We start from the raw sequence: 12,295 nt of genomic DNA, 5'->3' as shown, positions 1-12,295 counted from the left end.
ACCAGCACTTCACAACCCAAAAAAAAAAAAAATAATAGAAAAAAACAAAAACGACACAGAGGAAAAATATCAGACAATTTCGCAGCTGTGTGGCACCGAAAGTTGCGCAAATCGCAGCTGTAGCCAAGTGCTGGGAACAAAAAGAGAGCTAGCTGGTGCATGCAGCAGCATTTGAAGTTGCAGATAATAAAGGTGTGGCACACCTGGGCAACACGAAACCACAAACACACTGCAAATAATTTAATTGAGGATACCAGATAAGACAGACAAACAGTTCGACATGATGGAGTGCGCTTTTCTAACGCTACCAAGGTTTCAGTTGTTTTTTTCCCATTAAAAATGCTTTCCCAATTAATAGTTTTTTTTCACTGGGCTTTCTCCATCAATGAAGTGTAATAAATTATAATTACATTTGTATACATTGTTGTCTGCCATTTTATGTCGCCTTCCACAACCAAAAAAGATCTTTTTCACATTTTCAATAGTATCTTAACTTCCTGTTGCAGCTGCATTCAGTTTTTTGGCCATTTATTATGTGGATGCCCCCCCGTTTGGCAGGCTGCCCAAAATGCCGTGTGGCACGTCCAGACATAAAATTACAGGCATCGGTGCGCTCTGCTGATTTCATTCCCCACCGAGGGCATAGTAAAAGAAGCAAGGGGTTTATCTTTGTGTTACCAGACAGGGACAAGCTGTTATTGTTTGGCTTTTTATGCAAACCTCATGTTATATATATGTATATATATATAGGGACTTGTGACTCTTCTCATGCTTATCTTTAACTCTCAAGTACATTTTTAGTCATTCTTTGTATGCCAATTTACAGTCTTCTTTTGTTATGTACCTAAAAGTTCTCTACATACTTCCTCTTCCACCACCGCCCACCTTATAACAGCTACAGGAAGTTCCCATCTTTGTCTATATCTCACATACATTTTCCGGCGCTTTCATTTGCATAAGCCAAATGAAAATAAAATAACTTTTGATGAAATATTTATTTAATAAATGTTGATTTTGTTGCTTTTGTTAAAAGTGCATACCGCGCATACAAAATTTATATTGAAATTCTCTAGGGGTTGCTCTCTCTCTCTCTTTAGTTTTTATTAGCTTTTTCGGGAGGGTTTCTTTTTTGGTGCCAAAAGTTGTGAGCCAAACTTTTAAGTTGTCTTTGCCAGCGGCGCGTATTTTGGAACCTTTTCTTATAGCAAAAGTTTTCTCATACATGGGCAATTGAGTTAAATATGGAATTTTACAGTACTCTCAAAGTATATATTGAACTAACGGAAATTGAAATACGTTACACAAAGAGAGCGAGATAGATGGAGGGGAAAAAAGATGCCGCTAGCCATTCGGAACTAAACTAAAAGGTCCAATCAACAGTTGTATTTCAGTCTCGGAAACCTGTCAAATCATTGAGGTAACTAAACTGAAACTTGCCTTGATAAAACGAACAGAAAAAATAAATAAATAACAATGGCGAAGCATGACTTGAATAACTAAACAGAAGGAAGCTCCCGGACAGGTCGAGTCAGTCCATCAACTGATGCTATCAACTTAGAACGGGAAGCTTCCATCTATATACAGTATATATACAAAGATAATACAACAAAATCATCACGAGAACAGTGGCTACAATAAGTAGACAGACGCTCGCCGCAACAGGAAGTCCATACAACATAATCATGTTGTAATAATAATATTAATTTGCTTCGCTAGTTTGAGTTCAGTTTGAGTTTAGTACAGTTTTGTTGTGGTAGTTAGCAGGAGTTGGTGTTGATGGAGTTTTGTGCTTAATTTGGGTGGCATCCTCAACTAGTTGAAGCCAACTTCCTGTTCCAAGTTGCATTTATAAAAATAAAGCAAAAAAAATGAGAAAACAAATTGCAAAACAAATTAATTCTTACAGTTTTCTCATATAAATTTTACAGGGATTCGCTTGGTTTCTCCTCTCTTTCTCCCTATCTCAGATTTCAGTCTGTTCTTTTATTTATATGTATGTGGAGTGCCACGCAACGATGCATGCAACCACGCTGCATGTTGTAAGGTCAACTACAACAACCACAACAACAACACTTACAGGCTATCCATCGACTTTGGTCTGTCTCCCTCTCCGTCTGTCTGTTGGCCATGTCCATCAGGCTGCTGGCCCAAAACGAATTCTTTTTGTTGGCAGCAACAGCACAAAATGTAAAAACAAAAAAACTTGTTTTGTTTTTGTCGCTGTCGCAGTCATTGTTGTTGTTGTTGTTTTTCTTTTATTCGACTTTTGGTGGCTTTTGATTGATTGCTGGCTACGCCTGACAAGCTACATGTTTAGATTTCCATTTGGGAATGTCCCAGGCTGTCTTTTTTTGTTCATGAGTCAACTTTTCTTTTTCCTGGACAAGTAAACTGTATATTTTTTGGACAGAGTTCGCTGACTCGAGGCTTGAAATACTTGTCATAAATTTGGCAACAAAGTTGAGATCTAGATAGACTCGACTCGACAGAACCTAATTTGATTTTAATTGAAATTTTAAATAAAGCAACTAAAAACTATTTAGTTGCTTTTGTTATTGAACTTTGCTGACATTAATTTAGCTCAAGTTCATCGGCAATCATTCAAAAGAGAAATCTATATATATAATACGTACATATATTTAAATTGCTGTATAGCATCGCGTATCTCTGAATGTTGTCGTCGCACTTGTTGCTCAATTGTCGGACGAGCGACCAACGAAATTAAACAACAAACTTACAATTTTGAAATGGCCTTGGTTTAGGTTAGTCAACAGCTCCACGCTCGACCAAGACGACTTAATGAACATGTTGTAATTACTAGACAATACGAGGGAACCAGACAAACAAACGGACAGACAGTCAGAGTGAGAGACAGAGAGAAAAGAAGCAAATAAATCCAAAAAAAATATATATATCTTTAGCTAAGACTCTTGTCAAGAACAACTTAAAAATGTCTGTTAGGAGGAAGCTTCAAATTGACATTTTAATCTATAATTAAAGACTTACAATTTCCGAAAAACTCAACGGTCAACCCTTGGCATAAAATTAAATGCAGATTGAATTAAGAGGCCAAACAATGATCAAAATGGCATTCCGCTTAAAAATTAGTCCAGCTTTGACAAAGTTATGGAAGTTTGAAGTTGGTCAGACTTTGGATCTAGCAACTTTACAAGTCAAAATATTTGTTCAATTTCCCATGATTTTTGACAAAAAAATGAAAAATCTCAGAATCAGTTTTAAAGTGTTGTTTTATACTAATTATTATATAAGAAGTCGATTAAAAGTGAAAACTTGAGATTTAAAATTTTCAATTTTCAAAAAATCAAAGGGGGGACCCTTAGCATCAAACCCATGATCTAGAGGAAAATAACTTTTTTTACAAAATTATTTAAATTTGAATGCAGAATGAATTGAGAGGCCAAAACATGATCAAAATGACATTCCGTTTGAAAATCGGTCTAGTTTTGACAAAGTTATGGAAGTTTGAAGTTGGTTAAACTTTAGATCTAGCAAATTTCCTTGTAAAAATGTTTGTTCACTTTGGTAAAGTATTGTCTTATACTAATTTTTTTGTAGGACTTTTCGTACAAATTCTTAAACCGAATCTTTAAGCAGCTTCTCACGGCACTTGTAATGCTATATATGAAACCGTAGATCAAGTGCTTGTTGCTTTATGCTAAGCAGTAAGTTGACCCTGAAAGGACACGCTTATCCAGCGAAATACGAGGCGAAAAGGAGAATGAGAAAAAAAGGGAAAGATTTGAGTAAAAGAGTCAAGTTATCACGTATATCACATGCAATAATTGTTTGTGCCCCCGATCGAATTACACTCGAAATGCCGAAGAGTCATAAAAACCATATATGCACAGTGTACACATATGTGAGAGACCTTCCCACGCCCAAGCCCATGGGACGGGACGGAGTCTCAAGTGCAAACTCTGCTGCTTAGTCAGAAATAATGAACAATCCATTAACAGATTTAGATAAGACTTGCCACCGAAAAGCGATTTGGAATTATTGCTTATCATTGACTAATATTATTAATAAAGAGGCAGGGAAAAAATTAAAATAAAAATGGGAAAGAAAAAACCATCAAATTTATCATAATTTTCTATGCGTGCGCTGATTGTGAGTGAATTATGATTGTTGTGTGAAAATCAAAAACGAATGTGAAATGTTACATAAATTTTAATTGTTATCGCATTAAGCAACAGCTGTCGATTGTTATCGTTCATCGGCCCAAAAAAAAAAGAATTATATATTTTATTGCTTGTTGCCGGCATTTCTTTAGTTCAGAAAAACCGGAATGTTGGCGTGCCAAAGTCAAGGAGTGGCTCTACGGATGTATCTCAACTTTCGCACGTGGTGCCGATAAAAACTAAAACATGGTCAGTTCGACTGACGCACACTGGACTCCAGACAATGAGCATAGGGGTCAACATTTTTGGGGCGCCTCTTTTGTAGTTGTTGTTTTAGTTGTAGTTGTTGCAACTATTTTCAAGGCCCGAATCGTAACGCACGCCATGTGCTCGTTATTTTGGGAAATGAAAAATTTTGCACTTAAATTAATTGAAGGCAGCTGCTTTTGACCCCGCTGGAATGTTATTGTTATTGTTTTTGTTGTCGTTGTCGTTTGACTCGACAAAATATATAAAAACAAACCGCCTCCCGCTCTCAATGTTAATTCCATTTTGATGTGCTATTTTTAACGAGAGGAGTATTTTACTTTTTTCTCTTTTTCGTGTGTGTGTGTGTGTGTGTGTGTTTTTATGATAATAGCGTTGCTGTGTTTATCTATGGGTTGGCAACCCAAACAACAGAAATAAAACTACAACAGCAACAACAAGTTTTTGCTTTCCTTTGATTAGGTCATTGAGTTGGCAACTTAGGTTGTCACATACATAGTATATATACTACTTATAATATGTCTAGTTAGGGATTATTTAATTAGTCATGCTATGTGTGTAGTGCGTTTAATTGCTAATCTGATTAGTTACCAACAGTTGTTGCTGCTTTTCTCATTATGTAGTATACAAGAAAAACAAATATATATTCAGACAAAGGAGCAAAGCGTGCAAAGAACATTTGCCGTGACCTCTGCCAATAAAATGCAAAATACTCTACATTTTGGGTGATAATTAGAAACAATTTTTTTTTACTTTTATAATAAAGAAAAAAATTAAAACATAACATTATACCGTACAGAATAAATTTATTATATAGATATACTTGTCTGCTTTTAAGTAGTATTTCATAAGTGTTTGACGTCTGGATTATCCAATCAACATCATTATGTCCAAAATAATTTAATTTTTAAAATTTGTTGCGCCTGCTTTTTGCTGATTAACTCATCATTTTATTAATATCAAATTAAATACAGCTTTCTTTAATTTAAAGTGCTTCCATCCGGAAGATAAAGACAAGACTTCTATTATTGACATGCGTAAATTAGATTTCAATTTCAAAGGAATCTTTTAAATATAAACAAAAACTGACTTCAACTCTAATCATAACAAACAAGTTCCGATATTTATTTATTTATTTTTAAGTATACAACGTGTGACTTTTTCTCCGGAGTTTGCATAGACTTTGAACCGGTTTACAGCCTTTCACTTCGATATCATGACCTTCAAAATTAAAGCCAAGTTGATTGACTTTGGCAGCGCAGATAAATGTTTTTGGCAAACTTTGTGCTACAAGTATGTCATAGTTAAATTTGGTTCTATATAAATATAATGAGAGAAATTCTGAATCATCTGAATTGTGAAGAAATTGTATTTAATTTTAATTTTCTCTTAACTTGAACTATTTTTAAATGAGGAATTAAGTGCGCTTTGGGTTTTATAGAGTATGCCAATAATAACTTGTTGGATCAACAACAAAAACAATACGCCCACTTTTTAACAACCCTTGAGGGGGGAATATTATTTGGCACATGCAGATTGTGCTTAGATTGAGGCTGTGAGATTGCAATGAATGAATGTCAGGGGTTGTAAAAAAAAGAGGGGGAGAAAGAGGGATGCATAATTGGGGTCAGCCCAGCAGCTCATAAATACAGTGAGAAAAAACGGGGACAAGGTGTGCCTCGTGTTGACTCACAGAGACAGAGAGAGAGAGAGCGAAAGGGGGAGGGTGAAGCATGTGCTAAACAACTGAGGATGTTTGGACATTTAAAAGACAAATTCTACGACTGTTGAACTCTCTCTCTCTCTCTCTCTCTCTCTCTCTCTCTCTCTATCTCTCTGACCTGTCGACTTTCTCACGTTAGTATCGTATTGTTTATTTATTTTTCTCTTTTTTTTTTTTGGTTTCGTTGACACAAATCGATAGTTAAAAGTGGAAACTAAACCAAACACTTTAAGAGAATTGGGTCAAGGCTGTGTTGTGCTCATTCCCATACCAGGTATTCATAATACCCACCATGGTGCATTGGCCCTGCGCCTTGAAAAAAAAATGTTTGATCATTGAACGTGTTGACACTTCGATTTTGTTAAACAAGAAAATTCTGCAGAAAACGATGACGAATTTTGCATTGAGTGGGTCGTTAGCTAAGTCAATATGCATGCTAAGTACAGTAAATATGCTATACGGTGAACACTAGCTAAATTTTAGAGAAAAGACTTAGATCATTTAATTGTTGCAAAGTAATTTAATTAAATGAATCTATTAACTTAACTAAGATATTTCGATCGATTGTTGATTACAAATTAATTTCCTAGTAGTCTTATCGATACTATCGATTAATTATAACAATTTAACTAACATTGCCGTCAGTTTTATTAGACATTTTGCTCTGATTAAGTTTAGTTTCCTTAAGTTCTCTATCCATTTAAAGCTCTAGCTTCGATTACAATTATTTTCAAGCGTTAGCAGTCTTTTCAATAATATCGTTATGAGTGCAGCTCTATTTGACTAACGTTCGTTTAACAGCTTTAATTGGTTGCAACAAATGTGAACAAATTGTTCTATTGTCAGTTCGTTATATACCAAACGAACTGTATATGTTTCTACATATATTTGTTGGAGTATATATGTGCACATGTTAATATATTTCACACATTGGAATACATAGACAGTGGACTACGTCTTAATATGTTTTCAGGGCCACTTGACCGTCTAAATTTCATACGAACAAGATTTATTTATATAAATTTGCCGTCATTGATTTGCATTTGGTCATGTGCCAGAGATTTTTTTTGCTCATAAAAACAAAATAGATAAATAGACGAGCAAGGAAAATATAAGAATTTAGCAAAGCCTCTTCTTCCTCGTTAATTTAGGGGGGATAAAGAGGTAGGAGGTCTGTTTCTGGGCGGGCCTAAATACAATATTTGAAGCCATGTACGCAGTTTGTTGTTTTCAAGGACGCTTCAGTTGTCAGCCAGTTTTTATGAGCCAAAGGCGCCAGTTCTACTTGCTCCCTAATGAGGGAAGGAGAGGAGAACAGAGTATGAAGGGTCTCTCTCATTATGGAAATTCAAGACAAACAAAACATGACTCAGGGGTTGTTTGAAGGGAATGCTAAATAGGGTAAAAGTAGCTCAATTTCAAGTCAAGTTGTTTGTACGCCTAAATACCTCAATTTTTTGTGCCCACAATTGATTATAAATTACTAATTGACACCAATTCTTTTTTTGCTTGTCTATTTGCAGTGAACCTGAACAACGAGTGGAATGACTCAAATGTAGAGCAAGAGCATGCATATTCATATTCATATTCAAAAAAGGCAAAATGAGTCAACAAGAACATGAAAAACAGCAGCAGCTGGAAAAAGGAACTGCACTGAAATCAAAGATCTAAAACAAAAGACTTGGGTCTACAACAAAAAGACTCCTCTTTCTCTCCAACTCTCTGTCGATAGAAGACTCTTCATTCTCCATTCGCAACTGAACTCTTAAATCGAAATCAAAATGAACTCTGTCATCTCAGCATTTAAAACCAAAAAGAGCAACAACTCGAGTAGTTCAACTGTAACAACAACCACAACAGCAACAACTGCTGCTGCTGCCACCGCAACAGCAACACAGCAACAACAACAACATGTTGGTCTAAGTATTTCAAGTGTTGGCACCCGCAAAAAGCCAGTGGCCCAGGATAATGGCTATCAATATTTGAGACAAATACGTGAAATTGAGACGGCCAACAAGTTGCTCTCACCAGTTGTGGCAGTTACCGCCGATGATTTGCATGTGCTCAGCAAGAGTTTGTTGGATAGTGACTTCCGTCCAGTTACTGTGGATGCCTCAACAGATGTGGGCTCCGATGTGGTCGATCATTGTGCGCCTGCCATGGTGCGTTTATCCTGCACGGCGGATGCACACTCCGATTACAACATGAACGGCAAGACGAATGGCATCAAGTTGAGTCTGGCCGAGAATGGGAATATGGATATTTGTGCATTGTCGTGTGGCAGACAGAGTCCGCTGCCGGCGGATGATGATGACAACTCGGAGCATTCGACGGCCGCTTGCAACAGCACGAGCAGCTCCAGCGAACATAGCAACAGCACCGTGGTGCACAGTCCAACGGTGGTTGCAGCCCCGCCACAGCCCAGTTCCAGCTCCTCCAGTTCCAGTACAGGAAAATCGGAACAACTTGTTGTCTGCACTGTAAACGGTGACAGTGGCTCCCAACAACAAACGCCGCTGGCATCGCCAGTGATGTCGACCCAGGGACATGAGGATTATGTGCCAGCTTTTCTCAAGGCCCCGCCCGTTACATTGCCCCTCAACACGACTTCCACGCCCGCCATCAGCTCTGCGGCCAGCACGCCCAAGCATACGCGCTACTCGAAGCCTCGCCTGAGTCTGAGTCGTGGCTTCAATCACTCCATGCCTTCGGTTCATGGTCGACCCGCTCTCAGTGTGGCACCAACAACGGCAGCGGGTCAAAATGGAGCCCAGACAAATGGTCAACCGCCCAAACGCATTTCCACGCACCAAAGGAACTTGAGTTTAGATTTCAGGTGAGTTTTCAAACAAACAAGAAAGGGAATTTTTCAATTAAATTGACATTCCGCAAGGAATTCGGTTACAGCAGTAATTAACAGCTGGCTAGAATTATAGTAATGTTACTTAACATATTCCTTTTAAGTTTTTAGACTTGTTACTTAACAGACTTACTTTATTTAATAACATAACAGACTGTTTTTAACAGCTTTTCATTTGTATGTTAACTGCCTAACATTACGTGCAAATTTAGTAGTGAATGAATGAATAATGAATTTTAGTCTGTTACTTAACATATTACTTAATATGTTATTAGACTTGCCACTTAACATACGTACTTTATTTAATAACAGAACGAACTGCTGTTAACAGCTTATCATATGTATGTTAACTGCTTAACATTACGTGCAAATGTTATGAATTTAAGCTACTAACTTTTTGTTGACTTGAAATCGTGGGAAACCCCATACAAACAAACACATTTATAGCTGAGCAATTACAATGCTGTTTTTATAGTTATTAACTCTATCGACCATTCCGGGTAACATTTCATGACCACATGCAACCTGTCAGAGTTCGGCATAACAAGGTTAAAAAGGCGTTGAAGCATTTTGGCTAGCTTCTTAGTAATGTTTTAGCCTTGGCATACGACGACGACATTTTTGTTGGTATTTAAATGGAAGCAATAATTTATCCTCGAACTTGGAAAAACAACTGAAAGTTCTTAGCTGCAACTTGTTTTATTTTTGTAATTTTCAAGCATTCTCTTTGCATATGAAACACTTAACACCTGGTCGAATTTGTCCCTTTCCTAGAATGAGTCAGAGTCATGGACTTATGGAGTATTGTAGAGGGTAATTTATAGGCGTGGTCAAAAGGGGAGGCACGAAATCGGACTCAAGCCGTAAAAAGAGGCTTTTAGTGCTATTGAATAATTGACAGCGTCAATCAGCTGCTGTTTTTCCCCGCTCCGCCGCCGTCTCAGTTTCCTTGCTGCCATGGGAGCGTCTTTTTCAGTAGGTGCGGCGAATTCGATGAGACTTAATGGTAATCATAAATACAAAGCACTGTAGCAACAACAAAAACAACAACAAGTCTCATTAGTCTCCTTGCCACGTTGGTTGCTTTAGCACCTTCGACCGACTCCATCAGAGTATTATTGTATCTCTTCGTTTTTGACCATTTGCCATTGGCGACCCAAAACCGGAAAACTGACGCCGCTCAGCCGTGCACGCAAGGCAACTGCTCCCCCTGCCCCACCTGTGCGGTTCCCTAAAGTGCAGCCTGGCGTCAGGTCCGTCTCTCGTAGCGCCTATTCAAGTTTCCCCACTTCAAATTGTTGTCGCTTTTCCCTGCAGAAATTACCACAATGGCGTCAAAAACTTTCTGCCTGTCGCGCCACACGTCACGTCATTTTTGCTAGGCACGCCACATGCCCCATTGACTGCTGCATGCAAACCACCAACTTGCCGCACACCTCCGCTTCCCGTTATTGCACCAACCAATTGAATGCGACACGCAGGCGCGACGGAGCAAAATGTTTAAAATGGTTTATTGAAAGCGATTTTAGCATTTGTCGTTTCTACTTCTTCCTTTCCTTCTTCTTCTTCTTCTACTCCTGCCATGTGGCAATGGCCCTCAATTTCAATTCAGTTTGGCTTACACATGTAAGCCATTAATGTGCTGGCATACACGACGCTATGTCTATCATTGAATCCAACTAGACGTTTTAGTTTTTGTCGCTCTCACTCAGTCCCCAACTGTGTACAGTTAAGTAATGTCCTTGCTACGGGTCGCAACAAATTGGCGGATTTGTCAGTTGGATTACTCTATTGATTTTCTGTTAAATTCAAATATTTTTCCTAATTTGTTAAATAAATTTTTATTAGAGTAGACTGATGGTATTTGAAGTCGTATGCATTTGAAGTCCAATTTATTTAACTCATGACTTTATAACACTACGATTGGTATCCCCAATTTATTTGAACTTTTCAACATTTTTATGAATATATACTATTTAAATTAAATTTATTTCTGTTTCAAAATTTATTTAACTCATGACTTTATAATACTTCGATTAATATCCCCAATTTATTTAAATTTCTCAATATTTTTATGAATATTTAATATTTAAATTAAATTTACTTCTGTTTCAAAATTTATTTAACTCATGACTTTATAATACTACAATTGGTATCCCCAATTTATTTAAATTTCTCAATATTTATATGAATATATACTATTTAAATTAAATTTATTTCTGTTACAAAAAAGACAATACAAAAAATACATTAAATTGAACCAAAATTTTTAATTTCTCAATCATTTTTCTGATTATATACAAAATGTCAATAGTTTATTATTGCATTTCCAACGCTTGAAGAAATTTAATTCTTTTCTTTTTCTAAAATCTCAAATTTGCCGAAAATCAAACAGAATTTTCTTGCGTTTTTTCTTAAATTTATGATTGCATTTCAAGTTTAGATCATATTTTCACACATTTCCCATTGCATTCCACAAAATTAGGCGCAATTTACTTTGAGTTTATTTTGATTAAAATTAATGAACATGCCGTATAAGTATTTCAAGATATAGAATTTTGCAAGTGCCTGCAAAATGTGCACTCGATTCCAAGTCATTTCTATATCTAGAGAGATGGGAAATAGGAAAGAGGAGGATGTTGGGTATTTTATGGACTATTGCTAGCATATGTTTTGGGAATTCTTTTGAAAATAAAATTTTCCCATATATATATAGGGGCTTTAGAACGTAACGGAAGCGCTGCAGTTGCAAGTTACAGCTGTGGCAAGTTGAGAGAATTGCCTGAAATAACGACAAAGACTGACAACTGGACACAACGGGGCAATTCGATTGAAATGCGTCTGAAACGTGTATTTATGGGGTTCCATTACAGTTGATTGCCCGGAAAATGAAACTGAACAGTGGCTAGTATGTAGTTTATGTATACATACACTATATATACTAAAATTCGAGATATTAAAAACTATGCGATTTAAAACAGTCTTAAAAGCAAACAGTGTAAATTCCTTACAAGTGGAACTTTAGATTTACTTAAGAAAAATGTCATACAGCGAGCTGTATGAGTGTGGGTGTATGTACAGTGAGTCAAGTAAATTTTTGACGAAAAAGAGTTCACATATTTGTGGTTTATTTTTATAAATAATTATTTTTTAGTTAACTTTTTCTAGAAAATGTGGACAACCACAATAAAATAATGAAATAAATAGAATTTCTTATGCAAAGTTGACCAAATAGTTAGCTGACTAACTGTATAAGAGTATGTGCGTGTGTGTGTGTGTGTGTGTGTATCTGTGTATCCTGTTGCC

At 36.7% G+C, this 12,295-nt stretch overlaps 1 protein-coding gene across 1 annotated transcript in view; it reads left to right on the top strand.

The window, feature by feature from the left end:
- The window catches only part of LOC117788994 (phosphatidylinositol 4-kinase beta), a 38,805-nt gene that overhangs the window by 15,702 nt on the left and 10,808 nt on the right, over positions 1 to 12,295 (top strand). The window contains exon 3 of the mRNA XM_034627967.1: positions 7,653 to 8,965. Within this exon, the coding sequence (XP_034483858.1) occupies positions 7,911 to 8,965 (1,055 nt within the window). The 5' untranslated portion in view covers positions 7,653 to 7,910. The remainder of the gene's footprint in view (positions 1 to 7,652; positions 8,966 to 12,295) is intronic.

Source organism: Drosophila innubila (genome assembly GCF_004354385.1).
Source record: "Drosophila innubila isolate TH190305 chromosome 3L unlocalized genomic scaffold, UK_Dinn_1.0 0_D_3L, whole genome shotgun sequence".
Lineage (NCBI taxonomy): Eukaryota > Metazoa > Arthropoda > Insecta > Diptera > Drosophilidae > Drosophila > Drosophila innubila.
The sequence above is the reverse complement of the archived record's forward strand: the minus strand, read 5'-3'. Positions and strand labels throughout refer to the sequence as shown.